The sequence below is a fragment of the Siphateles boraxobius genome, unplaced genomic scaffold (genome assembly GCF_051911475.1).
Source record: "Siphateles boraxobius isolate OS27281-9 unplaced genomic scaffold, OSU_SipBor_1 80, whole genome shotgun sequence".
NCBI classification, from domain to species: domain Eukaryota; kingdom Metazoa; phylum Chordata; class Actinopteri; order Cypriniformes; family Leuciscidae; genus Siphateles; species Siphateles boraxobius.
In genome coordinates, this window is record NW_027509209.1 from 341,064 (window position 1) to 368,657 (window position 27,594).

Consider the following 27,594-nt stretch of genomic DNA (forward strand, 5'->3'; position numbering starts at 1 on the left):
ATTTAAAACCATTTAAAATAATTCCTAATAAAAATTTCTTTGTATGTATTTATTCTAAATGTTGGCTTAAATTATTCATAATAATAGTAAATTGTACTTATTTTTTCTTTCACTTACTAGGGTTTTGACATTTTAGAGCATTGTTAACGTAACAGAACATTTTTTATTATTATTGTGGAGCACAAATAAAGAGACTTTCTCCAAAGATGTTTACCATCGCTTTAATGTAGGAAAACATTTTTATTTATTTTTTAAATCTGATTACATTTTTGGTTCTTTGAAGAGTTCTGTAATAAAACATGTTCACTGGGGACTGCCTCAAACTGAAACACATCCGGCTTGTGCATATAAGCGTACAGACTGAAAGTGGGCTTGACAGTTTGCAAAACTGAACATATGAACAGGGTCTGTTACTTAAACTTTAAAACGGCTTATGCACCAATAAAAATTCATTTAATTATTTTATTATCATTGTTAACTTAAATTCCCCTGCACATCATTCAACTAATCCAACTAATTCTCAGTTTTCTTTCATACTGCGTTCAATCCAGCTGACAAACTTGGAGACGCGAGTATACACTCCAGGTTTCATGGCGTTAGCGCAGCCTAGACCCCACGACGTCACTCCCTGAAGGACGAAGGTGTTCTGTGCGTAGCAGACGAGCGGCCCTCCGCTGTCACCCTGTATACGTGTGAGGAACACGGCACAATTTAAGTCATTCACCTCAAATCTTTCCCTTTATTGTAGGTCTCAAATCTCACTTGTGAAAGAAAGTTCTAAAGGATTGGAACATGAGGTTGAGTTAATGATTAGTCTGTAGTAAAATATAGAGGGGTGAACTATTCCTTTAAAGACACAATTCATATTATGTATAGCTCTTTTCACCATACATATCGTTTCAAAGCAGCTTCACTGAAAATGCATGTTTCTACTTTACGAGTAATCTGTTATCAGGTGACTGTGTCAGAGGAATGTCCATATTTCAGAAATGCAGTTCTAAAGCCGGTGCACACTGCGATTTATAATAGTCCTTTACGAATGCTGCTTGTCAGACTGTATGAACATGATCATCGCTGTAATCCATGTGACACTGTAAAATCCCAGTTGTCATTAATTTCAGACTGTACGGCAGTCAAGACACGTTAAAAACGGACGCATGCAAGAAAACTTGTCTTGAGTTTTACATCATCTATCTATGACGCGTTTGGTGACTGTCAGCTACATTACACGCGGGATTGAAATGGAGGCTACATAGAAATCTCTAACGTTAATTTTGGTCATGGCTTATCTTAAAAAATGAAGACAATTTGACTGTCGTCATAGGAGAAGTCACACTGCAGGACTGCGAGTCAAATCTGACACTGCCAGAATTTCCTCGGAGGTAAAATTTGATCGCAACGCTCATTAATGGGCTGTCGGTGAACATGTCAAACTAACGATCAGAGGATTCTTTTTGGATTTGCTAAATTTGTCTCAGACGGCCAAATCGTGGCCAAAATCGTATAGTGTGCACCGGCTTAACATAATACATATCATGCAGTTTTAGCTAACATCATTTATTCATTTAAGCAAAAACAAGGAGAAGTTAAGCATGTTGTGATCAAGATGATAACATTATATCAGTGTCTTAGTATATGCAAGTATTTAGTCATTTTCTTAATTGCATAAAACTATTTTCTAACAGTATATTCCGATGTTGAATAAATGTATTCTTAGGGTTGCTTTATCAGTGACAAATACTTGCAATGCTTCCTTCAAGGCATTTGTACATGGCTACATCTGTTTGTATTTATTAGGTGCGACCCAATTTGCGTACTTGTGCACTATTCTATCATGTTTTTAAGTATAAACAGTGCAAGTAGTGTGTTCACACTGAAAATCCCAAAAAGAAAAAGTGCACTTTAAATAGGCCTACCTGGATAATGCACTAAATGAATGGAAAGAAACTAAATGTTATTGGACACTTCATGCACTTCAACTGTCGCAACTTTAATTGCGTAGGGGAGGGGGAGGGGCATCAGACTCCAAAGCTGAATGACAAAATAACCTTATAAAATGTCTACACTACACGGATGAGTACATAGTTCATAAGTACATAGTGTATACTGTAAGTGCATAGTGTATATTGCGTCATTTGGGACAAAATGCTAAATGCTAAGCTAAAAGTGGTGCCTAGGTAGGCAGCTTACTGGGGTTTAAATCAGAGCCAGTGAGGTGACTGAACCTAAATATTGTAAGCTCCCTTACCTGACAACTGTCAGTTCCACCTTCTATGTTTCCGGCACACATCTCATGCTCCTTCACGCGGCCATTCAAAAAAGATGCACGGTTGCAGACTTTGTTCTCAATTACAGGGAAGCCGGTTTCTTTCAGGACACCTTCTCCACCGGTTCCTATGGATACAGAAGGTCTTGAAGCTATGAACACTGCGAAATCTTAAATCAATAATCAGTCATGTTTATTGAGTAAGACAGTAAAGATATTTGATAAAGAATCCATTTCGCTATACCGACTTGTTAAAGTGACCTACCCTGCGTCTCCCCCCAGCCTGTTACATAGCATTCAGTATTGCTTGGTACAATGTAGTCCTTTTCTGGTAGGCACGCAGGTAATACCTTATCATTTATTAATGCAGGCCTAAAATCAGACAAAATTAGTTTTCCTTCGTAATGTCTTTATAAATAAAATGAGGTTACCGTTTTAAAAGCCAAAACTGCATTTAGCACCACAGTGATTAAATAATACTTAAAGGTGGGATCAGTTTTTGAAAAACACTTTTGGCCAATGTTGAAACAAACACGCCCCAACCCCAAAATGATCTCGCCCCTAATTTGATAGCTCCACCCTACACTTAAGTGCGCGACCGTAACCCAGGCAGCGACTAAAGTGGTTAGTGAAAGCAATGTGTTTCTATGGTAATCCATGTCGAATGTGTTTTGGTAGTAATGTATGTTTTAATGCGTCAATGGTTCAGGTCCGTTTCACGTGGAAGACGACGCTCAACACCCACTAAGTTATCATGATCAACTCGATAGCAGGAGCATGACAGTCATAGTAACGAATATATTACAAATATAACAATAGGGGGTTATATTGTTCACTAAACGAGGAACCAAAGGAAACAATCTTACTTTTCAGACACACTTTGGGAGCCTGATTGGTTACAAGTGTGTTTTGGTAGTCGGTCCGACAGTTTTCAAAAGTGATTTTCAAAAACTACTGATCCCACTTTTAAACGAGAAGAATTGTGCCACTAGTGTAACCAAATGGAATTGCCAAGACAATAAGGATTCCTCAACACTCTCCATCTGCCATTACTCCAATGTACAGACAATCCCATCTAAAATTCATGTGATGGGGAATCAACTGTTGAATCACTTACTCATTCTTTTATCTGTATAACTAAACTGGGATACGACAAAGTATAAACAAACAAAACGTTAAACACTTCACCAGATTCAGAGTGTTGTTTCAATTGCAATGGCAACAGTTGCACACAGAATACTCTAACCTGTCCAGCTTGAGAAGAGCGATGTCAGTTCCAGCTGGCCCTTTAATAATCTTCGAAACATCTCGCTCCTGTTTGGATGGTTCATTTGCACGTTCTGTGTGGACTCCAAGGAAGATTTTGTAGGCAGATGGACTCTCAGACCTGCATAGTGGTACGAACACATTTAACCATTTGCAGCATAAAGACCCCATTAAAGAGTTTTGTGTTTTTTTTTTCCATGTCTCTTTGGGGCTTTGAGGTCATCTATATGCTAGTGGAGTACCATAGATATATACACTAGATTTCGTGTGAACATCCATACGCAGCACAAAAGTCCGGCATCATCCATGAATTCAGTGTTACCTAGCTACTTCCTATGACAAGACCCCTGTTCCAAGATGGCGGCGGTTTTGACGCATGCTTAGAACCCCAAGGCGACATCTGGTGTATATATCTATGGTGGAGTACATGGTTGTCAACTCCAACACATTTTCAGGGAGTCCACAGACACTTAAAATGTACAGTGTTGTGAATCCCCAGTAGTGGAGTGGGAACCACTGTGCTGTTCTACTTCTAAACTTTGGCAAAACTTTCAACCCTTTTTTGTGCATTTTTGTCTCCTCAAACAATAAAAAAAGTCACTCACCTCTCTAGGCAGTGAGCTGCAGTTAGAACCCATTGTGCATCAATTAGCGTTCCACCACAAAAATGGATTTTGGTCCTGGCATGACAGAAATTTACAGTTTATAACTACAATTCATCTGAGCCTGGAAATAAATACATAGGCAGAGGAGGGTGGCTTGTTGGTATACCTGGTTCGAAGACTGATTTGCCAAGGCCAGGAGTGGGCTTTGGAAACACATCCCCCAACGATCCGCCCAAAGCACCGTTTGGGTTTCGTTGCTGGTTGTCCGCATTTCAGGCCATCTGATTAGAAAGGAATGTCATGTATCTTACATAGGAAGGATATTTGATCGCCTGGAAAACAACAATCCTTGCCATTGGAGTCAAGCATTTCCAAGAGGAATATTAAGAACAGTTACCACAGTCTGGGATCTGACAGTAATCCCACTTCTTAGCTCGGTCTGTTGTATAGCACCAAGGTCCGTTCACATCACTGTCTGGGTTTCTGCATTGCTAATTGTGTAATCAAGTAAAAAAGGTGTTAGAATGTCCGGAACTGCCTGGAAAAAATGCTTGAAATTCTACATAGACCTACATTTGACTCTAGACCCTTGTCTGGATGCGTTTCAGAGGTAAAACTGGCATGCTGATGGGGGGTCATAGAACTCCATGCTTGGCAGGTCACTCCCATAATAGTAGTGGATGTGGGACCCCGGTAACTTGCTCCGTTACCAACCTTACAATCTTGTAAAAGAAACAAAGCACGTTGTATCTCACATCCTCCCTTAGTCAATGCTGTAGTTCTCTTGAAATTTGATATAATCTGTTAGCTTGTAGGTGGATGAACCTATTTCCAGAGAAGTTGGTGGAGAAATAGATGGAGAAATAGATGGAGAAACTGCAGCCCCTGATGGTTTGGTAGGAGGCTCCCGTGAGCTGGGCTTTTCACACCTCTCGATGTTGCAATACTCCCACCGAACTGTGGGATCTGTGGTGTAGCACCAAGGGGCTCGGTCACCATCTGGATTCCTGCACAGGTTCCTCCTCAGATCTCTGCATGATGGGTGAAATCATGGCACGGGCCAGAGGGGAAATCAGTGGAGTCAAAAGTCGCAACAGTTCAAGGTGTAGTTCAGTGTAGTGTCTTACGCTTTAGGGAAATCCTGAGGTGTTTTGGAATGTCGATGAGGTTCCATGGATGTCCAGAACTGACATTTCTTTCCACTGATGGTCTCTGACATGGCACCACGGTAGGAGGTTCCATCACCTTCATAACATCCTTCACCCTCAGGGATCACCGGCTCCTCTGGGAATCAAATATTTACGTTATACTCTTTCACCAGTTCTAGGGGCATGTGAAGTAACATACAAAAAAAGCACATCATAATCTACATTTAATGTTATATGGTTTGTAATGGCTCCTTTAAAACCGACCAGGTCTAGGTTGATCTCCACAACTTGGCACACTGCAGTACTCCCAGCGGGTCTCTGGATCTGTGGTGTAACACCATGGACTTCTTTCATTATCAGGGTTTCTGCAGTAGCTCCCATCAAGGCCTCTGGGATGGAAACAAACTTTATTTGTATTCCCTGTGCAGTCAATATTGTGCATGTGTTTGGCATAACATTTCACAGCTTTCCCCTACAAAATAATTCAGACTTTGAAGAAGTCTGTCTACTTAGTTCTTCTAGTTTAACTGTGTCAAATCCTGGAGGGCCCTGTCCTGCAGAGTTTGACTCCAACACGTTTGCCTTGAAGTTTCTAGTAATCCTGAAGACCTTTCATGTGTGCTAAATGGGGTTGGAGCTCTGGAAAGGGCTTTGTCCTGCAGAGTTTAGTTCCAACTCTGATCAAACACTTGCCTGTAATTTTCAAGTAATCTTGAACACCATGATTAGCTGCTCAGCACAAAGGTGGTCCTCCATGTGTGGGATTTGACACCATTGGGAAATTAATCAAAACCTGAATGTCTCTCAAAACCAGTTAATCAAATCCATCATGTGGATGCTTACTTGCATGGGTAATTCTCTGGAGTTCTGGAATGCTTTTGGGGACTTTGGGAAGCCCAGTCCTGGCAAGTTTTTCCTGAGACCGTCACCGCAATGGTGCCCCTGTAGGAGCTACCTTCTCCACTTGTACAGGTAAGCTCTGGTACAATTGTGGGTGGTTCCGTTGCTACAAGAGAACGGTGACCAGTTAATGATGAACTAATCATTTGAAGCACAACTTTGTGTTACAGATTGACAAGAACATTTCTTACCACATCGTGGAATGGAGCAGGATTCCCAACGTTTGGATGGACTGGTGGTAAAGCACCAGGGCCTTGGCTCTCCATCGGGGTTCCTGCAATAGTTCTCTTCCAAGTACTTATCAGGAAGACTGCAAAAGGCAGACCATAGTCAAAATATGCACAAAATAAACCATATCTCATTTGTGCTATAAATTATAATGTCTCACGCTGAAGGGATGTAACCATGGTTGTGGGGTTTTTGCGAGTCCCAGCGTTGGCAGGTAAATCCACTCACAGTAGTGGAGATCTTGCCCCTGTAGTTTTCTCCACTGCACTGTATACATTCCTCTGGAGATATTAAAGAGCAGATTCAAGGGACAAATTCCGAACTGTTTTTTGCATTCTTGTACATTGCTTCAAAAGGTTGCTTCAAATGAAAGTGGGCAACTGAATCCCTTCACGAAAGGCTTTTCCACAAGGCCGTTAGTGAAATGTGCACAGACGTCTTAGGCAACTAATCTTCTCTTTTACGAATACATGATTCTGGGTGGCACATCTTCTTGATTTATTTCAACGCCTAGACTAATTATTATTGTTGTGATGTTCCCAGGGATTTAAATCCAGTTTTATCAAATGCTGCACAAATAGACTGTATACAAGTTGAAATACTGTAAATATGGATTTAAGAATGGTCAGAATATAGATGGATAAAGTGGCAGTGACAGCTAATGCCCTGCTCACTTCAGAGTGCTCACCTCAAGTGCACTTCATAATTAGGTTAACTTTTGCATGAGATTTACACATCAGTATGTTAGCCCACAAGATTTAGCGGGGGTTTTTTTTGCTAAAAGTACCTGTGCAGTCTTGGATATCGCAGTTCTCCCATCGCTTCTGTGGATCTGTAGTGTAGCACCAGGGACCCCCCTGGTCTCCATCCGGGTTTCGACAAAAGTTGGACTCCAAGTCAGCTTTTGGATGTGTCCTTGGTGATATGCTGTAGAAAGTTACTATTGAGGTTAATTGGCTGACTTTACCACTGTAGTTTCTGTATTTCCTAAAGCTCTTTTCTCTTTTACAGCATAACAATTGAAAAATTCAAATTAAGACATGTACTTTGGCACATGGGGGAAAGATCCCTCCCATCGCTGACATGTTTTTCCTGATTTTGTCTGGGATTTTGTCCCTCTGTAGTCCATGCCAATGCCATTCACGCATTCCAGTAAGTACTCTGTATGAAGGAATTCAATGCATTCATTATAACATACTTAAAAACACATTAATTGTAGCTAGTACAAGCTATTACACTCATTTAGTTTGATGTTGATACAGTACTGATGATGATGTATTAATTTCCCTAATGGTAGTTACTGTTCAGTAGTTCTCACAAGGTATGTAGTTTGTGATACAAAAATGGGTCTCATGTCTTTTCTGACATAAGGGAAATATGGTAAATGCTAATACTGAAATGTGATTTAAAAAATAAGTGCTTTAGTTAAGATGGCAAAAGATATTGGCTTTTTAGATCAAAGGTTGGGCAAAATCTATTGATGTCAACATATGGTGAAACAAGTTCTACATTATTTTGACTCAGTGTTTGTTTCATGCGATAGCCAAGGGTTAGCCCAGTAAATTACACTTCTGCTCTTTATGCATTTAAACAATCGTCTATTTTTATAATCAACCTATGTTTTGTCAATCATTTTCTACATTGATGGTCTTATGCAGTTTGTGGCAATTTTAAAATGTTTGAGTTTAAGGATATTACTACTATTCATGATTGTAAATGTATCTAAATATCTGGGTCCTAAAGCATAACCAGTAGAGAACCATTGACCTAAAGTATGCTTGTTAAGACAACATCCATCAGGTATATTTTGAGCCATCCAAAACTGAAACATTTCTCATTGTTGAACCTAGACAGTACTTGATAAATTTGCACTTGAATGAGAAATCCCTCATTGGACGATAGATTTTCATATAATCCTCTTTACTTTGTTTACTGAAATGGAACAAACTACACTTTGTTAAATCTAGATTAAATATTAACTCGGGTAGACTTTTGAAAAACAACAAGAAGGAAAAGCGTAACCAGTTATAATTATAATTTATAATAAGAGTAATGCATGCTGAATATAATTCATAATTTATCATCTGCTATTAAACTTTCAAATCTGTAAAGTGAACAAATAGATTGGGTTATAAAATCTTACCCTTTTTCTCATAGAGAACAGCACTCATTCTTCGCAGTATCCGATCAGTTTTTGAGTTGGCAGGTAATGTAATGCAGTCCTGATCTTTTTCGATGTACAAAAAGGACCTGCAAAGCACATATATACCCAGTGTTTTAACATAATAGAGCGGAATAAAACATGTGTCATTGCTCGCTAACATCAGATCGGTCTGCACTAGTGCAACACAATATATTTTGAGAGTTATAGTTATGGTCTGACTTGCACCTGCATGTGAAGGAAGTCTCTTTGTCGCACTTGGCGGCACAATCTTCCACTGTTTTCACAGTGTATTGACCTTTAGGCAATTTCACTATCCAGGCCCCATCTGTTTTAATATATGCTTCCAGAACATCTGTAGAATGTAAACAAGTGTGGCAAAAAGATCAAGTTAAGCTTCTAATCACAAACACATGATTACCGATGTTGATGAAGTGCTATCTAGATTCAATGAAACCAACAAAGCAAAACTATCCTAAACAAGAGCCCATGTAAGCCCTTACCAACTGTACTACAGACTTTTACTAAAATATAAAGCTCTGAAACTTGATCAACAGAACTATGTATCAAAACAGGAATTGGAAGAACAAATTTGCAGATGACCAGATTTACTTACCTGTGCTTTCGGTCTGGGCTCTTGGGAAATCTGAAGGTAACATGAGTTGTTAATGATATACCGAAAAATGAATACTATAAGGTGTAGGTTTTACTCAGTTCATTTTATTTTTGTTAATTTATAGATCGCAGAAATAGCCTAATAATTAAGGCGCTATGAATAAATATCTGTTGGCTTACCTGTAAAAAGTAATAGACTAAGTAAAAGAACAGCTTTGTGAACCTTCATGTTGGAGCATTGACAGGCAGGGACTTTGAGAGGTTTTCAATCTTATAAACATGTCAGTACAACAAACATCATAGGGCCGTCACTCATCAGTCAATCATTGTCCTAACAAGGACATGGACCAGGTCAAATAGTGTTTGTCGATCAGTGCGTTTGAACCCACCATTACGGTTTCTGATCACATGATTTATCAGAGCTGGACTTTTTCAATTTGATTAACATCTTCATATTGGTTTGGTACTAAATTTGCATTGATTTAAAAAACTATGAGAAATAAAGTAGAGAAGAAGGGATAGGCAGAGACAGTCATCAATTATAAAGCAATCGATTAAAGAAATGACTAGATTGTTCCTTAAGACCCGGCAAAATAATGTATTTAATTTCAATGTTTTAATACAGGTTTAAAATAATGAAATTGAATACATATCAATTCAATCCTCCTTAAAAGAATATTCTCATCAGTGTCACAAATCAACAAGTTAATTATCAACTGAGAGACTAGGAGCCATCCTATCAATACACAAACAGAACAGCCTAATTTTGCAATTGTGAACGTTGAGCCAAGCAACCATAAGAAAAATACTAGTGTAATCAAGATTTGAACTGAAGGGGAAATAGAAGGAATAACAGCAAAATAAGCCAAAAAGGAAAAAATTATGCAATAGGGAAAAAAAACATGCGGTCTAAGAAAAATACACTAGATTTTTAGCTTGTTTTCCTCAATCTACCCCAGTCAGCAAAACTGTCAAGGTTTGTCATTTTAATCTGGTATCAACGTCCACTGTTTACAGTTACTATAACTACTGAAGTACAGTTGAAACTGCATGGTGTGCACAAGTCTGCACATGTATATCCTCATTGCTTGCTTTAACCAGATTAAAGATTTGATCAAGGTAAGTTGTAGTTTTATCGACGTTAAATCGCACAGATTATGTGTTTCAGTTATTTGTTTACATGGAGTTGAATTAAGTTGTTCAGGGCATGACATTTTAAGATTTATTAGGATTATATTGATTTTGTTTTAGTTTGCTTGATTTGTTTATCTGAAACTAATGCTATATTGATTTCATAACAACGATCAAACATCTTTCCCCAAAGTTCTACAGTCAAATTTGAGGGCAATGTCTGCAGAAATTCCCCAAAACCGAACTGTGGTAGAAACAAGTTTAAGCCCAAAGACAGACAGTTTGGGGTCTCAGTCTGTCGGCTCTGTTGTCCAGCATCATGAAGAAAACCAGTCGATCTGCCAACGACCTCCAACCAGTGAATCTGACCACAGTTTTCCATCTGAGTCTGTGAGTCGGGAGGCGTTTGTGGAACAGCGGAAATCTGAAATACGCAGAGCCGTCTGCCAACCCGCCCAACATATAATGTCTCAAAGATCCCCTCCGGAGGTCAGTCTCTTTTGGTATTTACATTTTTATTAATCTGTATTGTTTAATAATGAGTTAGTGGACATGGTGAATGCTGAATGTGGCCTTTAGAATCACAGTCAATAATGTGCAAGTTGGAATTTCCAGTTGTGTAAGATGTATAAGATGAATGTTTCTGCAGAAATCTATTGTCTTAGCTAAAACTACCTTTAGATGGCATATAAATAAAGAAATCGCACAGAAAAGATGTTCTGATATTAAAGCGCCCTGACTTTCACTCTGAAAAACATGTTACACATGATATTTGCATTTTGAATAGATGTTACAGTGCATTTTGCATGAATTTTATTTTAAAAAATTGTAAATCGTTACATAAAATCACAAATATTTTTATTCAATCCGTATTCTTTTGGTTTCAAACTATCTTTGGTTACACTTTATTTCGATGGTCCACTTTAGACAACTGAGTAACTTTGCAATGTCAACTCATTCTCATTAGAGTATTAGTAGACTGTTAGGTAAGGTTTAGTGGAGTAAGTTGACATTAACTTGCAAAGTTACTTTTAGTCAGTAGAACGTCTGTTAGAGGAGCATCAAAATAAAGTGTTAGTAGATATTATTATTAGTTTATGAGTGAAATAATGTCTTTGGTAAACATAACTTGCCGATACTTTAACGTTTTTGTTAAACTGCACACACTCACATCCCAAACATTCTTATTGGAAACAAACAACGGGACTTGATTTTCTCTGTGGGGAATTGATTGGATGATTGGATGTTCGTGGTTTGCTATTGGTGGATCTGATGTGAGTGACAGGTTGTCCCGCCTCACGTCAGTAAAAGAGATGTCGCTGCTTTATTTTGTTTAAAGATTATGAGGGCACATTAATTAAAATAAAAAATGAAAAAATAAAAAGTGATATGCATGGATGAATCATTTATAATAAATATTCCGTTAAGAATAGGAATTGTCCAATTTTTTATTTCAGTGATTAACTGTGATTATCTAAATAACTGTAAATTAATAAAACCCAAAGGTACAAACTCTTCTCCGTCAATGTTTGATTCTAATAATTATATATATATTTTTAAGAAGTGTGGAATGGTTACTTACTAGTGACTCTAACTTGATGCAGATTATACAGTATATAACCTTTACATTTTGAATCTCAATACAGATTTAGATTTTTATATCTCTGTCTGAACAGAATCCGGGCCGAAACGAGCTTCTCCTTCAGCGTCAGGTGACGCAGTTGCAGAGGGTTTTGCAGGAACAGAACACACTGCTCTCTCTCATCAGTCCAGGTATGACCGGAGAAACACTAATGCATTTAACGCCTGTTTATGATGGAAAAACAAATCTTTGTGAAAGTATCTTCATTCTTTAGGTTTTCATTTCTGAAATGCTGTAGTTTTCAAATTATACTTACAGGAAGCGTAATGCAAATGACATTATGTTTTTTAGGCCTGTGGCATTTGCATTACAACCTTTTTTCAGCTTTATATAGTGATGTATGCATTTGCAGTGCTGGCTTGGTGGGGATTATTGCAGGTCATTACAGAACCTTCCTTTCTCTTTCAGGGCTGATTTTATCTCCCACATTCTTAGCGCACTGGCAAGCCCAGACACCGCCGAGCGCTTCGGAAGCTCATCTCGACAACACTACTGAGAATTTAGATCCCTTCAAGAAACGCTCAACCAAACCTTCATATTCTGGCCAGGTTGAGAATAAGTCAGAAGCTCTGCTGGCAACCAATAACAGCAATGGTATCGAGAAGTCCTTTATCTTATAATACTGTTTTAATAAAAATCAGTTCAAAATACCTTACATATCAATAGCCAAAACAATAATAATACATGCAAAAAAATATATAGTAACATAGAATGCAAGTAAAACAAAAACTTGGACATTTCTTCCTCTGTGCTTGACAGAGAAAGTCTCTAGAATCATAACTTTCCAGTTAAAGAGAAACCACAACTGTCGGTAACTACAGATCATGAGTCACATTTACGAATACATCACATCAGAATGTCCAATATGTGCAAGACACGTTGTGTAAACAGGAGATAAAGCTGTTAAAAATGCTTCTGTGTGACATGCTACTTCATTTAAAACTATCTTAAATGGCATATGACTAATTATTTTGTCCTTATTATGCATACAGCTTTCATAACCTCATATTTTATTAATTGTTAAATGGTAAAATAATATGAGGACACGAGTAGAATGCATAATGAGAATGCATGGAGAATATTTGTGCATTTAAAATTGTCACACAGGACCATTTAGAATGAACTATAAAGGCAAAATGGTCATTTAAAATGATTACAGTGCATTAGATAGAGACTTTTGCAATATACATTCCTTAAATTTTTGAACTAAAATCCAGACTTTGATTTTTTTGTTGTTTAAATATACATTTCAAAAATAAATAAGTCTTGGACATGATGTCATGATGTGTCAAATCAACTATTTCAAAATGTATTAAACACAATACAATTGCAAATAATTTACAAAAAAATTCCCCTAAACAGTGTTTCCAAGAATCCTCTTTTTCAGCCGGCTCCGGTTCACTCATCCGCGTTGTCGTCTGAACTTTCCGGTTGTTCCTTCTCCAGCAGAAAGGGGAGATACATTGACATGTATAACTTCTTAAATTTACTGCTGCTCAGGCAGTACAGGATCGGATCCAGCAGACAGTTCAGATAAGAGAGACAAATAAACCCATCGTACAGTTTAACGACAGCAACTTTCTCCTCTTTCATTACGAGCCCGTTCATCTTCAGCTGCACCGCTCTTGTGACGGCATACGGCAAGAAGCAGACCGCGAACACAAGAACCACAGAAGTGACGAGGAACATCGCTCTCCGGAGCTTAGTCTTGTCACCCACCGACCTCTGATTGAGTCTTTTGATAATCCGTATTGAGCAGTACACAAGAACAAAAAAAGGGATCAGAATCTGGGTAAAAAACACAATTTCCCTCAGGAGAACGACATAGTTGAATTCCTCATCATTTTCATTGCTTTTGCACCTGATAAAACTTTGCAACATGGCCGGAATAGTCAAAATTCCCAGTAGCACCCAGATGAATATAGAAATCTGAGGTGATCGTTTCAAAATCATTAGGAGTTTCCTCTTCCCTGGATGGACTACGCTAAAATATCGATAAATGGAGATGATTGTCAGGAAGGCGATGCTGGCTCCTCGGTTGAGAAACTGCAGAAAGAGCTGTACTTTGCACACTACCTTATTTACACTACATTGCTGGAAGTTATACGCCTTTACAGGCAATCCAATCAGCAACAAAATGTCAGCCAGGACCAGATTGAACAGGAAAATGTCAATGGTTTTAGATTTCCAGAACTTGAGCTTGAAGATGAAGAGATGGATGACTGAAATGTTCAGCAGGAGACCCAAGATCAACTCCAGCACAACCACAGAAGAGTAGAAAATATACAGCGCTCTGCTTTTGTCGATGTTCTCCTGACAGTTGTTGTCCGTGTCGGTTAAATTCTCCATATTTTACAGATCCCTGGTCTGAATCACTTCCTAAAGTGTGTAGAGGTTAAATGTCTGTACTCCCAAAGCAGAGCGTTTAAAGCTCCTCACACTTCAAGGAAATGCCCTTCCGCCGCCTGAGTGTGCAAGTCTCGACCTGTTGAGAAGATAAATGTCTGATGTCACGAACTGCTTTCGACAAAAGTGGAGTCATCAAAGACAACTGAAGTTTAACTCTTTTATAGAGCACTCAGTGAGCGTGTATTGATAGAGATCAAATGTCAGGAAGGTTGACACAATGGACAAAGAGCAAACAAACATTTAAAAAAAATCTGCTAAAGACACAGTCAAATCTATTTGCAAAGATCATAATAAGAACTGAGCATATTTAGGCAGGACGATAGTGGGTGTGTTGACTTCACCATGCAAGTTATAACAAATGTACACGAAAAAATTTGATGGTTATTGATATTCTGTCCTAAACACCTTGTACATTATAGGTTTATTTAGTGGCTTGTCCAGACAAGCTTGAGCAGATATGTGTGAAAGAAAGAAAAAATAGCTGAAGGGCAAGTATTGCCTTTTATAACAAAAGGACATGACCTGTTTAAAAGATTCGCCACACCTTATTATATATTTGCACAGCAAGCCGACTTTTAAGTCACTACTACTAAAAATGCAGACGTTCATTTCTAAGACTTTATATCTTGCATAATGTTGGAAAGGTGAATTGCATTAATTTTTTTCTCGAAGATCAGGTTACCTGAGTTCTTGTACACTAAACTATGCCAGGAAGTTGAGTCATAATATTACAAGAGATCTCGATTTGCATTGCAGACGTTGCACCATCAGCAGAGCTCAGATGCTTGTCTCCTGTTGAAGAAGAGTCTTCAGAACCGGCACAAGACGACTGTCCTCTAAGCCCTTTCGGACTGAGGCAAGGTCTCCCACCAAACCCAGAGGAAAGGTATTATGTGATGCAAAAATACATTTATAAACATTAAGTTATCACTCTAAATTGTGACTGGATGAGCCACTTATAACGTGTTGTCAAATGCTGGAACACGCACTTGACCTGCATTAAATATAAAGTTATAAATTAATATAACTGCCTTAATTAGGCTAATTACTTGGTTGATGTTTTTTATGATTCATTTAACTGTTTATTGATATATATCATTATATTGCTATTCTTTTTTTAAATAAAAGCAATAAGCTATTCAGGCCACTTAAGAGGCTAATTGGTTTCACATATACTATTGTTCAAAAGTTTGGGATAAGATTTTTCCTAAAGAAATTTTATTCATCAAGGATGCATTAAATTGATCAAAGATGACAGTAAAGAAATGTGCATTGCTACAAACCCAATGTAATTTAATTCTATTTCAATTAAATAGAAGTTCGTTTGAACTTTATATTCATCAAAAAATCCTGGAAAAAATGTCATTGTTTCTTAATCAGCAACTGGTTTCATTGGTAATAAGAAATATTTCTTGAGCAGCAAATAGTCATATTATATTATACTGATTTCTGAAGGATCATGTGACACTGAAGACTGAAGTAATGATGCTGAAAATTCAGCTTTGATCACAGGAATAAATTACATTTTAAAATATATTGAATTGTAATAATATTTCACAAAATTGCTGCTTTTACTGTGTTTTTGACCAAATAAATGCAGCTTGGTGAGTGTATAATAGAAGACTTTTGCTATTTGTATAGTATGAGAGCTGTACAATTTAAAAAGAAATATCATTTAAACACAGGCCTATTCGACCAGGACTGAGAGAAGAGCAAAAAACATTTGAAGAGTTTGTTGAAGAACATCTAAAAACAGACCAGGCTGTTCTCCAGAGTGAGAATCGGGTATGAGCAGCTTTTAAACTCTTAAACTCTTCTGCAGTTTAAGTGTGTTATAAGCATCATCCTTTCTGTTTTACAGGCTAGTACACAAATCAAAGGAGCAGAGAAGAGGAATTTTCTCCGTAAAGGAGAAGGAACATCTAAAATTTCGAAGGTTAAGGACTGCTCACTAAGTCCAACGAGGAGATGCTCTATTGGTTCACAAATAATGAACATGAAGCCCAGTCGGCAGTCAGTGCGACCCGCTCAAGAGACGCCTGATACCAGTCCTGCACTGACGGGTGTGGGAAACCTCAGCGACCAACAATATGACCTGGAAGACTCTCTAAAGAAGACCATTGCTCTACAAGACCATTATTTTTTATCAAACAACAAAGGGAAAGTCAAAGCTTTGACTGCTAATATTGCAAACAATGCAGTCTCACTTAAAAGTAAGCACAGGGAAGGAGTTGTGAGGAATTATGGTAAAACCAGTGGAAGTAAGCGGAGGGGATCTGCTCTGACACAAATCAGGAGTGTTGGCTTTAAGAAAGTTAATGACCACATTGTCAAAGTCCATGAGAAAAACTGGCTTACCAAAAACTACAGTCAAAGTGGGCACACCGATGAGACGTCTAAAGAAGTCGATTTAATCGATGAGGTGATGGAGTCACTGGCTCTTAGTGAATCTGACGACAGCACAAGCAGCGAAGACCGACCCAACTCTCAGCCTCACAGTCCGATTCCTCATTATCTTTCAAGGCACACGGATCACAAAGATCAGAGTCTGGATCTGTCGGATGGAGACTATGCTAGTGATGCCCCGAGTGAGACTCAATTCAATGAAGAACATCGCAGTTCAACTCCTACGTCTAGTTCTTCGAGCTTCAGCAGTGATTCTGAACTCAAGAGCTTAGAGGGGTCGATGGCTAACAGCTCCGACAAAACCAACAGTGATTTTAGACCATCTTCTGTTCCTGACACTCTCACAAACACATTTCCAAAAGTCAAGGTTACTCCAGAAGACGTCACACGTGGCATGGAGAAAGAGAAACCACATACTTCAATCAGGTTTTGTAGAAAGATTATGACTTGAAGAGATGCCCTGAAACCTAAGTCAAATCACCATCATTTATACAGCACTTTTTACAATATAGATCGTTTCAAAGCAGCTTTACAGTGATAATAGGAAATTAATGCAACAAAGATTGTTTTGGCAGTACAGCAGCTCTAGAAGAAAATCATTGTCTAGCTAAAGTACCCAGACAGCAACATAGTGTCGGCCCAGATCCGGCCCACATCTGGTACGTGTGACGTGGGCCGGATCTGACACTATTTTGCTGTCTGAGTATGTTTTTGACTCATTCATTTCCATTATAAACATCATTAGTTACTTACTTAGGGGCCGCTTACACAACATAGTTTTCAACTGAAAACATTTTCTATAACAAGTTTCCATAATTTTTATATCTCTGATTGAACATATTCCTGAATTTGACTAGGTCTGAGATGGAAGAGTATGGTTTCAAAGGTGTCTGCAGACCTTTGCTCAAGCTTACGAAAGAACCTCATGAACCTCAGGTAGAAACAAGACATTTTAGATTTTTTAAAGTTTCACACTTTTTCACATCACATCTCCATGTGTGACCTTGTGAAGAACCACCACTTTACTTCTTATACACTATTAAAATACAAGTTACAAAAGGGGGGGTTTCACAGCGATTTCATAGAATGAAATTTCTATTCATGTAATTCTTCATGACGATTCAACGATTTCTTCATGTAACTATTAATGCCAAACAAGAACTTATTTTTAAGGATCCTTACAAGGTTTTAATAGCAATATTTATTCAGAAAGTACTTCATATGATGTGCATTTGCTGTAGGATCTGAGACAGCAGATCTCGTCTCTGAAGCAGCAGTTGATGGAGAGAGAGAGTCACTGGTCCCAGTCCCACAGTTTCCTCCAGAGCCGCGTGGAAGCCCTCGTCCGGGAGAACCAGGAGCTTCTCAGCAGGTTTAATGTGGACACGAGTATTCCTCAGAGCGCTGGTTCTCCTCATGCTGGATCATACAGCACAGTGAGAGTAAATTCAATCCTTATTCAATAGTGATCCACGGGTTAAATATTTAGATTTAAACTATATTTTTATACACATTTATAAAAGCTACTTAAAAGATTAGTTCACTTTTTAAAAAACTTTTGCTGATAAGTTACTCACCCCCATGTCATCCAAGATGTCCATGTCTTTCTTTCTTCAGTCGAAAAGAAATTAAGGTTTTTGATGAAAACATTCTAGGATTTTTCTCCATATAATGGACTTCATGGGGTACCAAACGGTCCAAGGTCCAAATGACAGTTTCAGTGCAGCTTCAAATCTTTTTTCGAGTCATTTCATTCATTCAACGAACAAAATGAACGAAATGACTCGAAAAAAGATTTGTTAATTTTGATGAACGAGTTCGAACAGGATCACGAATGTGCATCACAGAACAGAGCAAGGCGAGCATTTGTGCTTATAAAATTTAAAGTTTTTTATTTATTTTTGAAATGACCGATGGTTTCGCAAGATAAGACCCTTATTCATCGTCTGGTGTCGTTTAAAGCCATTTGAAGCTGCACTGAAACTGTCATGTGGACCTTGGACCGTTTGGTACCCAGTGAAGTCCATTATATGGAGAAAAATCCTAGAATGTTTTCATCAAAAACCTTAATTTCTTTTCGACCGAAGAAAGAAAGACATGGACATCTTGCATGACATGGGGGTGAGTAAATTATCAGCAAAAGTTTTTTTAAAAAGTGAACTAATCCTTTAAAGGCCGTGGGTTAATTTTTCAACGAATTTGTGCAATTTGCTCATTGGTAATAAAAATTTAAACTGTTATCCATTGTATTTTATGTTGTTGGGTATCACAAAACGGAATATAATACGAAAAAGAAGGTTCTATCTTACAGCAGTTTGCAACGATTCTCCTTTCCCCCACAATGCATTGCATTACGTCACCTTGGGGAGAGAATATACCAAAGCCGCATTGAGAGTGACTAGAGAGACGAGTAGTAGACGAGAGTATTCAGATAGCGCAGATTATAGATACATAGATATAGATAGACTAGATATATAGATAGACAGACAGATATATAGACATAGATAGATAGGCTAGTATATGCGGCAACTGCACATCCAATGGCGCGGGCGCCTCTGACATACGACTAACTCTACGTTGTAAATCTACCTACTATATGTTTCTTTCTATCTATTTATCTATCTAGAGATAAATAGAGATAAACGCTTAGAAACGCCCATATAGCTAGCATGATGCCTTCTATTTCTAGATGACAAAGACAAAGTTTACCAGTACTAACGTTACGACACTATGACAAAGGTTACTGGTACTTTTCTGAACTAACGTCATGATCACTGCCACTAGATATAAAGAAAACGTTGATTTTTCACTCGGTGCTGTTCAATGACATTAAAACAATATGTGTGGTTATTGTGCGCTGCTGCTCGTAGACTAGCTCCAGCGCTCATTACTGCGCTGCTAAATGATAGCAACTCACCAGGACACTTCACCAACTCTCCACTCATTCTCCTCGGACCATGCATTTAATTGGCTTTGACGGCTATCAGTTCTTGGCAATTCCTCATTTGCCCTCTCACGTCTGGCAGGTTCGAGATTATACGGCTGCGGGCCATCATACATGTTGGCTCTTGCCACCTCTTCCTCATCCCAGTCAGTCGCCATCGTTCTAACACTAGGCTGAGGCAACCTTTCCTCCACTTCTCCCCAACGTGACGTCTTCACCGAATTGCGTAAAAAAAAAAAAAACGTTAATACCTAAAACGTAAAAAAAATGGTCTTTAAGACCATTTTTGAGACATTTTAAAAATGATGTACATATCTTGAGTGATTTATGTACCCATTAATCGACAGTGGTGGTTAACCTGCAACATGACCTTTAAATGTCCTTATTTAACTAAGGCCAAATCCTGGCTTAATCTAAGTTTGTTTTCAGAGAAATCGGTTTATACAATATTTCCCAATATTGTACACTTTCCCTTAGAACTTTATTTTTATTTATTGAAATACAATTTAAATAACTTTATTTATTTATTAATTAAAGTAAATATAGATGTCAAGTCTCCTATAGTTTTGTTTTATTATAAGTGCCTTAGTAGCCTACATTTGGCAATTTTGCTCAAAGGAAGTTTCTTATTTTACGAATATTTAGATATTCTATATGGAAAGCAGGACTAAATGAAAATGATCTTTTTGAATGAACATGCGGTTGATTACACTGATTACACATTCTACTAACTATAATTAACTTTGCAACTAAATGTCAACTAACTCATTCATTTGCAACTAGAGTACATGTCAACTAACTTTCATTATTAGACTCAGGTTAGATTTAGTATAATATGTTGTTGCAAAGTTACTTATAGTCAGTAGAATGCTGATGGGGACCATCAATTAAAGTCTTGCAATTATTAAGCAGACAACTAATAATCTACTAATACTGTAACGACTGCTAGTTGACATGTACTGTAGTTGCAAAGTTACTTAGAAGAATGTTTAAAGTGGTCTATCGAAATAAAGTGTTACCGAACAGGCTCTGGAAAAACATTTTATTATTTAAAATGTTATCTCATATACCTAAATAGTTAAACATGGAGGGCAATATTTCTCAGCAGGTTATGATTTTACTCAGAACAAAAACAAATATCTTTGTTTATATATGCCTCAATGAATAACATATATGTTGTGCTTCAGTTTGAGAAAAGCAGAGAGGAACCACAGAAGACTCCTCATGTTCGGAGCGCCACTCCAGCCTTTCACAAACACACCATCAATAGCACACAACAGAGCGATGTTAGTATGCTAACATTATTAATGTGCATGGTCTTGCTATAAAATATGAATTATAAAATATATAGTAAATATTTCCTTTTTTATTTTTAGTCCTTTGCTGTAAGGACCCATACAACTAGTTCAGCTTAACTCAATTGCTATAAAGCCGTTGATGTGTGTAATGTGTTCTCAAGTGCCCGTTAATCTCTTCAGAAATAATTCATGGTGCTCTCGAAGCCCAGTGACAGATAATTGACTCGGCTCTTTATATATAATTCATGCTTGTGCAATGCATCTACACAACTCCATTTCATACAGTGTAAGTGTTAAATCCTGATTTTATTTTGTAATTGTTTGCCATGTTCATAATTTATGAACACAAAGAGCTAATGGAACACAGAGAATAAATGCAGAATCACTTGCACATAATATATTTATTCAATCACTCTGCATGTTATTTTGACATGCATGCATAAGCGTACAGCTCATATTTGTTTGATTTATGTAAATTAATAAATCAGTTTCCTTTTCTTTTTTGATATTTTAATGGATAACAGAACAAAAATACTGATATTTAGTACAGTACTGTTTATTGAAAAATTGTTGCATTCTTGCTTCTTGTTCTTTGATGCAGGCAAACGGACGCTCTCGTACCAAAGCTAACAGGATACCAGAACGCTCAGCCGACTCTTTGAGTACGTTTGTGTGTGCTTCATCTCTTATGAACTAAAATACAAGTTGTCATCACTGAATCTAAGCCTACTGTGTTCAACTTGCTATATCTTGTGTGTTATGTTTTTCAAAAGGAAAGAATTCTGCATTTTCCACTGTCAGCCCACAGAACAATGCCTCGAGTGGCGTAAAGGTATTTACTTTTCTCTTAAAGGCACAGTTCACCCGATGCAACATCAGCACTCTCAGAGCATGAGGAATGACACACACTTGCACAGTTCACTCTCAGTGACAGCTTTGTACCTTTTTTCTGAATGTTTATCCCATGTATGTCTCATCATGACAGTATAGACTCTGACCCAGTTTCTATTATGAAATGTGTAATGCATCATAGTATCATAATGACACTTTTGTTCACAGGGAAGTTTGTTTTATCATCAGACTGACTGCAATGATGCACACATGGCATCCCAGGCCAGAAAAGACAAAATACGGGAGGAAACACACTATCCAGATGGACGAGTAAGGAGGATGTTTTGCAATTAGAAATTTGTATTACGCACATCTTCCAACCCTTTTTTCAAAATGTTCTACTTTCTCTTATAGGTAGAACGTCTTTTTTTGAACGGATGCCGTGTGATCACATTTCGCAACGGAACAAAGAAAGCGATTGGTGTTGATAAGTCGGTCACTGTTACCTTCTTCAATGGAGATGTTAAACGCACAATGGCTGACGGGACTGTGGTGTGTATCACGAGGCCCTTAGAGAATTTCAAGTCTGCTCCCACATTTACTGCTGCTGTATTGCAACATTTCAAAATGTGCTAAATATTTTGTGGTCATTCACCAGAGTACTTACAAGTTCCTACAGGCTTAAGCTTTCGATTTTTGTGTCCCGCCGTAATTCACCACGCCTTTTGTCTTTGTTCCTGAATTTGTATTTTTCAGATAAATCTTCAGTTCAGGGTTTTTACAGTTTTCAAAATGTCACTTGTTTTTATTTTTATTTCATTTTGTATTTTGGCTTCTAGATTTAGTATGGTTTCCTTTAGTTTTAAAAAGCTTTTTGTTCATGCTTCAAATGCACAATATCCCTGCAGTCTTTTGTTCATTTTCAAATTATTGTTTGGTTTTGCCATTTAAGTTAACAATTTTATTTCTTTATGTCTAGATATACTTCTATTGTGACGCTCAAACAACACACTCAACCTATCCATCTGGTTTGGAGGTTGTACAGTTTCCGAACAACCAAAGAGGTTAGAAAAAACATGTTCTTTTGTGGACATACATTATTAAAAAATAATAATAACAACAACAAAAAAATCGAAGTTGTAAAAAAGACTATTACATTACTATTTCCGTCTTTCTACTTCAACATTTCATGTTTAATTCAATGTGTTAATGCCAATCCACACTGCACTGAGCGACAGACGCTTGGCTGGGTTTTGTCTGATCAGTTTGTTACACGTTCCCATGTTCAGTCTGCTTTTGTCAGGTCGTGTCTGAGAAATGACGCACTGTAATCTGGTGATTGTTGGCATTGGTCTTTGTCTGTCAGTGCTGTGTGACGCTAGTGAAAAAAAACCTATACCAAAATGTATTTAAAATACATTTATTTCATATTAGGTATACTACAAAACCATTAACATACTTACTGATATATTGCTTAATCATATTACTTATATGTCAATTTATAACTGAGACTTACAGATGTCAATATTATATTTAAAACTTTATTTGGAGTACTTCTTTATTGCAACAAAGCACATTTCTCAATATTAAGCCTAAAATGTGTTTTATTATCACTATTAGTAAGGATAGCATGATCTCAGTATAATATCAGTTTTTAAATGCAAGATATTTCAAGTGTACCAGTCATATAAGTATGTCTTTAGTTGGACTTCAACACTATTTCCGGATAACTACAGTACATTAAGTACAGAATTAGTTTCCAATTTAGTATCCAATTTAGCAGACTTTAAGTAAATACATTTAGTATAGTAAATGCACAATTGCAAGGTATTAAGTACATAAATATGTACATCTATTTGTAGTATATTTAGCTTAAAATAAATGTATTTCAAAAACATTCAAAAACACAGGAATTAGCCTTTACTTGCAGTTTCTTTGTAATTAGTTGTAAAATTTAGGCTAGTGAAAGTATTTCAAAATCTCAGTGTAATTTGAATTTGGGATTTTAAATGTCTGTTTAAATGTAACATTTCCCTAGAAAAACACCATCCTGACGGCACAAGGGAAATATCCTTCCCGGATGGCACCGTCAAGATTCTCCACTCCGATGGCCGACAGGAAAGCATTTTTCCAGATGGAACTATCGTCAAGATATCACAGTAAGATTAATGTCTGCCTTTCCTGTTTGTTTCCTCCTTTTTTATTTCCTCCCTCACACACTGCTTCCACAGACATGGTGAAAAGATGGTGGAGTTTACTAACGGGCAGAGAGAGATCCATACTTCCCAGTACAAGAGGAGGATGTTCCCGGACGGGACCGTTAAAACTCTCTATCGGGACGGGACACAAGAGACATCTGGACGGGTTCACATTAAGAACAATGAACGTGACCTTATAATGGACAAAAAGTGAACTTCTAAAAACTATTTTCATTTTATTTATTTGTTGTTTTTATGTAAATCATCTAAACTCTTTGATCTAAACATATCAATAAACTGTAAATGACAATCGAGTGAACTAAGCCTGCCTATTATTTTGCACATGCGTTGTGTTGCTAGAGCTTCTCTCAGCATGAACATCTGATACTGTATTTTAGGTGAAGACCCTCTGACCGGCGTGACATTATATTAACAACTCTGCTTTCACTAGAGGAACATTCCTAAAATAGTAAGGAAGAGCTTGAATAAATATCTTTATATATAAGCATTACATCTGAGGATGTGTTTTCTTTGTTTTGTCTAATCGTAGTATGTACACTACTTTTCAATAGTCTGGGTCAGGAAAATGATACATTTCATTTTTAAAAATATATTAAAATAGAACATTTTTAATAATATAAGTGCGTTTTACTGTGTTTTTGCATAACTAAATGCAGCTTTGCTGAGCATAAAAGAAAAAAATACATAAAAAAATTACACAAGTGAGTTTAATTGTCATATAACGATTGCTAACATGTATAAGGCACAAATAAAATTCTGTCTAAATTAGTTAAAAAAAACTTAAACTATTTTACTTAGTTTCTGAATCTGAGGAGTAGCATTCGCTGAGGAGAGGAGGATCTTTTGGCCCCCAAAGCAGAAACTCAAATCTGTCCCTGACAGCATTACAGCTCCGACTGCTGTCCGCATTTCTCCTCTTCTTTTCGTTAAAGGAAGATCCCAGTCTGTCTGTGAGTTTACGGACCTCATTCACAATAGCCTTCACATCCACTTGGTCCTGAGAGGCTTTCCACGTCGCCTCATTAAAGGGAAACGTCAGTATGAAGTCTCCAACACGACGAGGAGGGATGTCTCTATCCTGAGTCCTGCGGTTCCATGGGACACTTGGCGTTTTGAGTTTATGCATGTGAAGAGAAGGCAACTTGAACATGGAAGATGGTGTATTTCTGTAAGACTGCCTCGTACTGTTAAGCGTTGTGAGTTTTAGGTCATCAGATTCCACCTCAACGTTCTTCTGTGGAGCCTTTGCATGTCCACTGGACATTGTGGATTTTGAACTGGGGTGAACGGGGCGAGAAGCAAACCTGCTGTTAGTTCTAGCACAATCATTCACAGAACACAATACAGTGTCTGGAGAACTTGAAGAGCTTGAGATGGACTGATTCAAGCTTCTCTTGCCTGAAGTTTTGGGTAGCAGAGGAATTTTTGGCTGTAATCTTGTACATCTCTTTCTGAGGTCTTCCTTCTGTCTGAAACCATCCATCATCCTGTAATTCATCAGGTCGATTATATCATTGATCAGCCCTTTCTTGACAGCTACGTCAGCAGGGCAGTCTAATGAAAGTGCCGGGCTGTGGTTGACTTCCAGAAGCCACGGTTTGTAGCTGGAGTCGATGAGGATGTCAAACCCTAACAGTTCCAGACAATTGGGGTTGGAGGGAATGCAAGGAACGGCTGCGAGCAGAGTCAACGTGATGATATTGCTGATCCTGTGCCAAAGGAGAAGTTCGTTTACTTCTTGTTTGCGAAGAAAGCTGCGGAATTTGCTCATGGTCCACTTGCATCCGCGGCCAACTCGCTCTTTGTCCATGGCGTAGCCCAATCCGAACTTATTGATGCTGGTGTTCGTCAGGTGAGAGTATAGGTTGTCTAAAGAAGCAAGCGTGTACTTTTCTGTCGCGAAACGCACTAGGCCTTCCTGGTGCATGTAAACTACAAGAGGACAGAAGCTCTTTACGCAAACGTAAATGCGCAGATCAAACTTATATCCTGAAATGAGGAGCGGGTTGCTGATGTATCGTTGTATGATTACTGAAGAGTCGTAGACCAAGTCCTTGATATCTTTAAACAGAAATATACCTCTTCCTCTCGACAGGTGAACAGGCTTACAAATCCAGTAGCAAGACTTCCCTCCATCAGTGGTGCGATTCTTAGTATACACCCCTAGAAACTTTGTGTATTCGTTTGGCAAAATGAAACCAGCAGGGCTGAAGTCATACAAGGCTGCGCCGAAAGCGCTCTTCATTCTTCTCAAATGTCGCGCTAGATAGTCCTTGCGTGTAATGTGGCTCATTTTGAGATGGTGGTTCAGTCTCTGCCAGGGCAGGATGTTTTTGTAGTCTGAGTCTCGAAAGCCAGAGGATCTCCAGTAGAGGTTCCAGTCTCCTTCGTCCCGCTCGTCTTCATCATACTCGTCCCAGCCTCGCTCCAGCAGAACCTCACGCACCGCCAGCGGAGATCCTCCATGCAGTCGGAACACCAGCGGAGCAAAGCCACGCTCCTTCTCGGCCATCGAGGAGATCCCAGAAGCTCACACCATTCTCTGAACTATGGGAAATAGCAGAAATCACATTTAATTATACACTGGATAGTCATTTGGACAGTAATGTAAACAACCTCTTAATTACAAGTCACGTGACTCTTACAAATGCAGGCCATGATATATTATTATAATATTATGATGTGATTAATTATATCTAACATAAAAGTTTGTGTATATCTAATATGTGTATATACTGTATATATATATATATATATATTTATATATATTCACACACACACACACACACACACATATATATATATATATAGACAGACAGGCACACATTATATAAAAAAACTTTTATGTTAGATGTGATTAATCATGATTAATTGATTTGACAGCAGAGCACTAATATATAGGCTACTTGTATATATATAAAACTCTTATGCTCACCAAGGCTGTATTTATTTGATCCAAAATACATCAAAAACCTTAATATTGTGAAATATTATTACAATTTAAAATAACTGTTTTCTTTTCTATTTGAATATATTTTAAAATGCAATTTATTCCTGTTGGCAAAGCTGAATTTTAAGCATCATTACAATTGAAGTCTTTTGCAACATTATAAATGTTTTTTTTTTACTGTCACTTTTGATCAATTTAAAGCATCTTTGCTGAATAATAGCATTAATTTTGAACAATTGAACGGTCGTGAATAATGTTTAAAAAGCTTTCTTTTTCAGATAAATGCTGTTCTTTTGAACTTTCTATTGGGTAGAGTTAGTGTAAGGGGATAGAATATAGCTACTGTTGTAACGTTACAGTATAAAAATGCTTATTTCTATGGAAAGTCGCCATAAAACTTGAAAACACAGTGTGTGTGTGTGTGTGTGTGTGTGTGTGTGTGTGTGTGTGTGTGTGTGTGTGTGTGTGTGTGTGTGTGTGTGTACAAAATTCCTGATTAATAGTCAAATGCGGGTGGCTTCATCTAGTAGTGGTAGTCAGGATAATGCATAAAGTACGTGACAAAATTAATAGAA

General features: G+C 37.7%; 4 protein-coding genes across 5 annotated transcripts; 1 reads left to right on the forward strand and 3 right to left on the reverse strand.

The window, feature by feature from the left end:
- Positions 1 to 205: 205 nt before the first annotated feature.
- On the reverse strand, positions 206 to 9,478 carry LOC143730717 (plasminogen-like). 2 transcript variants are annotated; one of them, XM_077221252.1, is made up of 20 exons: positions 9,370 to 9,478; positions 9,191 to 9,220; positions 8,803 to 8,938; positions 8,557 to 8,663; positions 7,460 to 7,574; positions 7,201 to 7,340; positions 6,574 to 6,694; positions 6,377 to 6,495; positions 6,129 to 6,291; positions 5,550 to 5,674; positions 5,265 to 5,421; positions 4,963 to 5,168; positions 4,711 to 4,859; positions 4,535 to 4,628; positions 4,304 to 4,418; positions 4,138 to 4,212; positions 3,513 to 3,653; positions 2,532 to 2,638; positions 2,249 to 2,394; positions 206 to 682 (listed from the first exon to the last, which is right to left on the reverse strand). In XM_077221252.1, the coding sequence occupies exons 1-20, from the start codon at positions 9,416 to 9,418 to the stop codon at positions 521 to 523; spliced, it is 2,457 nt and encodes an 818-aa protein (XP_077077367.1). In that variant the 5' UTR covers positions 9,419 to 9,478; the 3' UTR covers positions 206 to 520. The 2 variants fall into 2 exon arrangements, with proteins under 2 accessions (XP_077077367.1, XP_077077368.1); XM_077221253.1 differs by having other exon boundaries at positions 4,711 to 4,862; positions 4,978 to 5,168; positions 9,370 to 9,477.
- A 2,514-nt stretch (positions 9,479 to 11,992) lies between these two features.
- On the forward strand, positions 11,993 to 24,358 carry LOC143730718 (centrosomal P4.1-associated protein-like). Its single transcript, XM_077221254.1, has 15 exons — positions 11,993 to 12,093; positions 12,371 to 12,556; positions 15,128 to 15,257; positions 16,057 to 16,156; positions 16,233 to 17,203; positions 17,635 to 17,713; positions 18,019 to 18,213; positions 20,909 to 21,007; positions 21,621 to 21,681; positions 21,793 to 21,851; positions 22,079 to 22,180; positions 22,265 to 22,402; positions 22,830 to 22,914; positions 23,889 to 24,009; positions 24,082 to 24,358. Exons 5-15 carry the CDS (start codon positions 16,362 to 16,364, stop codon positions 24,260 to 24,262), a joined length of 1,962 nt encoding a protein of 653 aa, XP_077077369.1. The 5' UTR covers positions 11,993 to 12,093; positions 12,371 to 12,556; positions 15,128 to 15,257; positions 16,057 to 16,156; positions 16,233 to 16,361; the 3' UTR covers positions 24,263 to 24,358.
- Positions 12,571 to 14,569, reverse strand: LOC143730720 (12-(S)-hydroxy-5,8,10,14-eicosatetraenoic acid receptor-like). Its single transcript, XM_077221256.1, has one exon. It carries the CDS (start codon positions 14,309 to 14,311, stop codon positions 13,361 to 13,363), a length of 951 nt encoding a protein of 316 aa, XP_077077371.1. The 5' UTR covers positions 14,312 to 14,569; the 3' UTR covers positions 12,571 to 13,360.
- Positions 24,355 to 26,595, reverse strand: ttll2 (tubulin tyrosine ligase-like family, member 2). Its single transcript, XM_077221255.1, has one exon. It carries the CDS (start codon positions 26,579 to 26,581, stop codon positions 24,860 to 24,862), a length of 1,722 nt encoding a protein of 573 aa, XP_077077370.1. The 5' UTR covers positions 26,582 to 26,595; the 3' UTR covers positions 24,355 to 24,859.
- Between the last annotated feature and the right edge of the window lie 999 nt (positions 26,596 to 27,594).

What these genes read in the sequence shown, in the direction of transcription:
- LOC143730718 (XM_077221254.1), top strand. Translation starts at nt 16,362, where the DNA reads ATGAACATGAAGCCCAGTCGGCAGTCAGTGCGACCCGCTCAAGAGACG. An exon ending in ATGCTGGATCATACAGCACA is followed by an intron (nt 18,214 to 20,908) that starts GTGAGAGTAAAT and finishes GTTGTGCTTCAG; the next exon opens with TTTGAGAAAAGCAGAGAGGA. An exon ending in ACGCTCAGCCGACTCTTTGA is followed by an intron (nt 21,682 to 21,792) that starts GTACGTTTGTGT and finishes GTTTTTCAAAAG; the next exon opens with GAAAGAATTCTGCATTTTCC.
- ttll2 (XM_077221255.1), bottom strand. Translation starts at nt 26,581, where the DNA reads ATGGCCGAGAAGGAGCGTGGCTTTGCTCCGCTGGTGTTCCGACTGCAT.
- LOC143730717 (XM_077221252.1), bottom strand. Translation starts at nt 9,418, where the DNA reads ATGAAGGTTCACAAAGCTGTTCTTTTACTTAGTCTATTACTTTTTACA. An exon ending in CTGCTCCATTCCACGATGTG is followed by an intron (nt 6,292 to 6,376) that starts GTAAGAAATGTT and finishes GTTCTCTTGTAG; the next exon opens with CAACGGAACCACCCACAATT. An exon ending in TGGAGATCAACCTAGACCTG is followed by an intron (nt 5,422 to 5,549) that starts GTCGGTTTTAAA and finishes TTTGATTCCCAG; the next exon opens with AGGAGCCGGTGATCCCTGAG.
- LOC143730720 (XM_077221256.1), bottom strand. Translation starts at nt 14,311, where the DNA reads ATGGAGAATTTAACCGACACGGACAACAACTGTCAGGAGAACATCGAC.